The sequence below is a fragment of the Vicia villosa genome, linkage group LG7, assembly GCF_029867415.1.
Source record: "Vicia villosa cultivar HV-30 ecotype Madison, WI linkage group LG7, Vvil1.0, whole genome shotgun sequence".
Classification (NCBI taxonomy): Eukaryota; Viridiplantae; Streptophyta; class Magnoliopsida; order Fabales; family Fabaceae; genus Vicia; species Vicia villosa.
Window position 1 is genome coordinate 83,003,807 of NC_081186.1, and position 5,645 is coordinate 83,009,451.

Here is a 5,645-nt window from a genome sequence, read left to right on the forward strand (position 1 = left end):
TGTGCATTTTTCAAGTTAAAAGATCTGAATATGTATCACTTGTGTATTATTCTTAATCAAATGTTTCAAATCTATCACTTGTATCAAAAGTCTTTTTAAAATGGTGGTAGAAGTGTACACTAATTTTATTTTATTTTGAGATAGTTAGATCAATTCTTAATATAGGGGAAAACAATGTGGAATGAAATAAATATAATCTAAAAAATATATATTTTGAATATCAAGATTGTTTACATGTCACCCTATTACAAAAATTTAATCCACAAAAAAAAGGAAAGAATAGTTTTTTTTTTTCTTTTGAATCTTGTGTGTTCCTAAATTATAAGTAACTATGTGTTCAATAATATAAAAAACAGATAAATTACCAAATAATATTTTCGCTATTTTCCCAATAATACCCAAGAAAAGTCTTAGCAGCATCCAAGCTAGGAAAAGAAGTAGGTTCAAGAAATATCTGACTCAACAACTCCGAATTCGACTCACTACTTCCCATCACCACCGTCAAAACCTGTTTATACGCATAGAAAAACCTCTTCATCGCCGACTCTAACCCCTGCATCGCTTGCAACACATGAACCTTCTCGAACCCACTCTTCTTCTCCGAATACACCTTCATCGCTTCTTCCATCACTCCGGGCCCACCTCTCGGATCCACCTCAACTCCCAAAACCTCCGGCACTTTTTGGCTCAGATCTCTACACATCTTCGTCATCTCCACCAGCTCCGTCGAACGAAAACAAAACGGCACCGTTTCGTTCATTGTTATTGCTCTCATCCCTAATTGCTTCTTCAGTTTCAGAAAATCCGCCGGATCCATCATTAGATGTAAATCTTCTACTTCCGTTAACGTCTTCCAAATCCTTTCCACCGCGTAGATCTCACTCGCCGCATTCTCGAATCTTTTATTATCTATAGATTCATTCACTCTCTCCAATAACACACGCGCGGAGCGTGTCAAGGACTCGGCGATCTGGTGCGTCGCGTGTAAAGTTCTGTTTTCGTGGTTTGTTATATGATCAAACGGTGTTGTTTCTAACGAGTGTATGAAATTCGGTTTACAAACGTCGTCGTAACGGAGAATCGGCTTTCCGTTAATATTCGGTTCTCCTAAACCTAACGTGTAAGGACACGTCATCATTTCGGATTCCACGGTGGAGAGAATTCTCTGAGCGATTAGTTTCGATTTCTGCCACGTGGCGAGTTTCGGAAGCAAACTTTCGTCACTGTAGGTTCTGAATTTGTTTTGGTTTATATTGCTGACGTCACTCACCGGTGCTTTGCCACGTGTGTTTGGGTTTTGTTCCTCTTCTTCGCATAGCATTGCGATGAGGTGGATTTGGGATTTAGCGAGTGATTCGACGCGTTTAGCCCACTCGCGTTTGTTGATGTAGGGTCTTGGGTCTGATGAAACGGTTAGAATGAGACGGAAAGTGATTTCGAGGGCGTGTAAGGCGGGTTTTATGATGGGCTCGTTGGCCCAGTTTGGGAAGTTGGATGAGGCCCAGAGGGTTCTGAAGTGAGGGAGGCGGAGATAGTTGTCGTACGCGGTGCAAACGGTGGACGACGCGGTTGAGATGTCGTTTGGAGAGAGTGGGTGAGGGGGATGTAAAGTGGGTAAGGAGAGTTTGGGTGACTTGGATGATAGGTTTGAGTTGAGCAAGTTTGATTTCCATTCTAAATCAACCATGTTTGGAAAGTGGATAGATATAAAGGGAGACTGTTTAGAATGAATATTGAATGAGTTGTGTTGGTTTGAAGAGAGCAAGGAAGATAAAAGGAGTATTTATAATCTTATTATATGGATATGAGAGAAAGAAGAAATGGAATTTTTTTTGAAGGAGAAGAAAAAAGACGTGTGGACTGGGAAAGAATCGGACAAAGGCACAAGATGGAGAACGAGGAATTTGAAAGTTACGGCGTGTGGGATATTGTAGGATTTTTAATTTGAATTTTAAAGTCTCCCCAATATGGATGCATTTTGTTTGATTGATAAAAAAGTATTTTATAAAAAAATATTACAATAAGTAAATATATATTCTATATTTAATTTATTTTTATTTTTATTTATTTAACAAAACAATTTTACAATTTAATAATAATTTACTAATAGCTAAGATACCTTTGTAAATATACTTGATTATATATCCTCGCTCTTTATATATAAATAAATGAGTAGTGTAAGAGAAAAAAATTAAAGTCTTTTTTATTTGTATTTGTAAATTTGTTGTTAAGTTTTTAAAATTTAAAAAATTGTGTGTTAATTTAGTTTTTTAAAATTATACTTTATTTTAGAGTTTTACAAATTAAAAAATTAAAAATATATTTTGGAAGATTTTTGGTTTTTAGTTTTTGAATAATAAAAAGAGAAAAAAAAACAAGGAAAAGTATAAGTACTTCAGATTGGAGTTTAAGTTATTGTCAATCCTATTTTTGACCGTATAAGTTCTTCCTCGTGATCTATGAAGAGAAGGATGTGATTTTAGTTCTTTTGACTAGAGTCTGAGTCGCTAGTTGAAGTTAGGTTGTCCGTAAATCAATGTTTATTACTAGTTCATTTCTTTTATATATGACCTATATGTGACAGGTGAAATGTCTTTCAGTTCAATAGAAAGAATTGTCTTCCCCTATTCCCACATATTCGTTGAGAAATTGAAAGAAACCGACTCATGATCCTAGCTTCGAATATCCAACCTCATTGAGAAATTCATTTACTAATTTTACATAAAAAACATATATGAACTTTTTTGCTCTTCAATAGGTGAATTTTTATAAGAGATGCGTTAGCAATATTCTATTTTTAACACTCTCTTAAACACTTCTTTTCTTTTTCCTAATTATACATATTTAAGTAGAATAGAACTTTATACCGAACGCATTAGATTGTTGAGTCAAATACATGTTTGAAAGTCAATTTAATAAAACGCATAAAATTTAATTTTTAACATAATTTATCATACATATTTTTTTAAAAAAATATTATTAAAAATTAAAGTAATAAGGATGTAAGAGATATGAACAAAAAAAAACATGAGCAAGAGGAAACCGAGAATTCAAATCTAAAATTATCCATAGTCTCAAATTTTTTTTAATTATTTTATATTGATTATTTTGCTTTTAATGCATTTATTTTGATTATATGTAAAAGAAGGATGAAAAAGATAATCCAACACCACAAATTGATATGAATTTTAGTAAAACAAAATGTTTCTAATATTATTTTAAAATAAAATGCACTATTATAATTAGTTTATTTATATATTGACATCCAATTGTTATCATGTGTGGAGCATTGATCCAACAACACCATAATCTTTCTAGATAATCTCTTAATCTTATCACAATATTAACATATCATATTTGAATATGTCTTTTTATAATTTAAAATAGTTGAACTGAATTTCTTTGACGGTAAAATTGAATGGAATTAATAAATATATGAGACAGGAAAAGTATGGAAGATGGTGGAATGGAAGCAGCAATGAATCTTATCCATAAAAATACCTAACGTAAAAGGACAAAAAAGGAAGTTGAATAAGAAGACCGTTTATCTTTGTTTGTAATCCAAAAAATTAGTAGTGGAGTCGTTGGAGTTGAACCTTCTTATTTAGGTACAACAACGCTATGCGACTCCCTTTGGTGCTTTGGTTCCTACCTCTCCGAAACATGTGGCCGGTCACTTACTATTACTAATTCCATTCTCCTATTGCCACGTTACATAATTACTATAATTTTTTTATAGATATTTTGTATTGGCGTAATTGCAAAAATTAATTTCATTTGAGTTTTGTTAGACAAATTATTATAGTTTATAATTTATAAACTCGTATGATAATAAAATACTTCTTTGGTAACGGTCATGTTATTACGAATTTATATTTTATTACGAGTTTATAGTTTATTTTATTAATTTATAATTTATTTTTTTAGACGCTATTTTAAATAACATTTTTAGCTTATAGTTTATAGTTTATTATTTTTTCTTCCATTAATATTCTTATAATTTTCAATTATTTTAAATATATATTTAATTATTAATTAAGAAATATCTTTTTATGTCATTTTATATTTATCAGTTAGTTAAGCTGCTACCAAACACTTTAATTAGTTTATCAACCATCATCAGATATAAGCTATAGGCTATCAATTATCAACCATAAACCATAAGTTATAAACTATAAGCTAGTTTATCACTCAACCGCTAATTTTATTGAACATAGTCTTATAATAAAGGGCAAAAATTACAACGGTGGTAAAAAAAATTAAAAATAATTAATTTGGCTATTATTATTGCGTGTCTAGTGTTGGAACTTAGAAACTTAAATTAAACTGAATGACATTTCTATTTTTTTAAGATAAATTCTTTAATACTCATTTAAATTAAATATTATTATTAATATAAATTGTATTGAAATTTAATTTATTTTAAAATAAAATAAAAAAATAATGTAATATTAAATTATAATAAATACCCTATTTAAATATATGTAAAAATATCAGAGTGTTTATCATTTTCTAATTAAAACATTAGCGTATTTGAATAATGACATGTAGATTAGTGTATTGTATATAATATTTTTGATTTTTGGCTCCATGTGTGACACTTTTCATGTGGAATCCTACTTGGGCATTTTGCCCCTTTCCTCTACGTACACGATAACAACAATTCTTCTTTCCTTCCTACTCAGATTTTATACTTTTATGCATATCCTATTAAAACTTATCCAGATTAATTATTTCACCTTTTTATACAAAAATAATTATATATTTTCGTTATGGTTACTTCAGAGGTAAGCATTAAGATCCAAGGTTCCAAGCGGCTGTTAATTAATAATTTTTTTTATTTACAATCAAAAAAACAATTCTTTATAATAATGAATAGAGGAGATTTTCAGCTTCACAAAGTTTTGTTTGGTAAAAATATTCTCAAGTAAAGTAGTCTTTTGTGGGATGGTCATAAAATACCAAATTGAAATGTACAAGAATAATATGGATGGTACCAAAATGTGCATTTAATTTAACATGTCAAATCAAGTTCTTTTTTGCAAGAACTAGTTATGGGAAGACTTATTGATAACAAAATCATAAAAGATTACGAAATGAATATGTATTTTTTGATGCGAAATGGATACACTGATTATGAACAAAAAATGCAAACATATTAACCTCTAGTTTTGTTGATTAAGATCTTTCTTGAATATGGCATAATATAAGATTCTATTATACTGCAAGTTGTCTTTTTTGGTTTATATGCGTTTATACTAAGATCGGTATTTTAAAATTGAATTCTAAAATAATATGAAGGGCGGATATTTATACTATTAAGATCAATCTCACTTTGTTTGAAATTATGACGGGTGTGAAAGTTAACTATCTCAAGAATTTATTAGTTGGGATAAATACCTCTCAACAATGGCTAGAAGAAGATTTCAAAAACAAAAGCAATGGCTAGAAGAAGCATTAAAAATGCTAAACAGCAAATTAGGTTTCAATGTTCAATTATCTCGGGCTGCTGATTGGTGCTAATTCAAGAAAAAATACCATATGGCGATGAGTTATAGATGCGGTGAAATTGCAAGAATGATATGTCCTAGAGAGAGATGGTCTCTCTTCTCTCTAGAATACCTCCTCCCTCTTTCACCCAACCT

The 5,645-nt window shown here is 30.3% G+C and overlaps 1 protein-coding gene across 1 annotated transcript; it reads right to left on the reverse strand.

The window, feature by feature from the left end:
• Positions 1-205: 205 nt before the first annotated feature.
• LOC131620996 (nematode resistance protein-like HSPRO2) lies at positions 206-1,780 on the reverse strand. Its single transcript, XM_058892196.1, has one exon. It carries the CDS (start codon positions 1,685-1,687, stop codon positions 362-364), a length of 1,326 nt encoding a protein of 441 aa, XP_058748179.1. The 5' UTR covers positions 1,688-1,780; the 3' UTR covers positions 206-361.
• Positions 1,781-5,645: the final 3,865 nt, after the last annotated feature.

Bases quoted from the DNA above. Each gene is read 5' to 3' on its own strand.
- LOC131620996 (XM_058892196.1), bottom strand. From the start codon at position 1,687: ATGGTTGATTTAGAATGGAAATCAAACTTGCTCAACTCAAACCTATCA.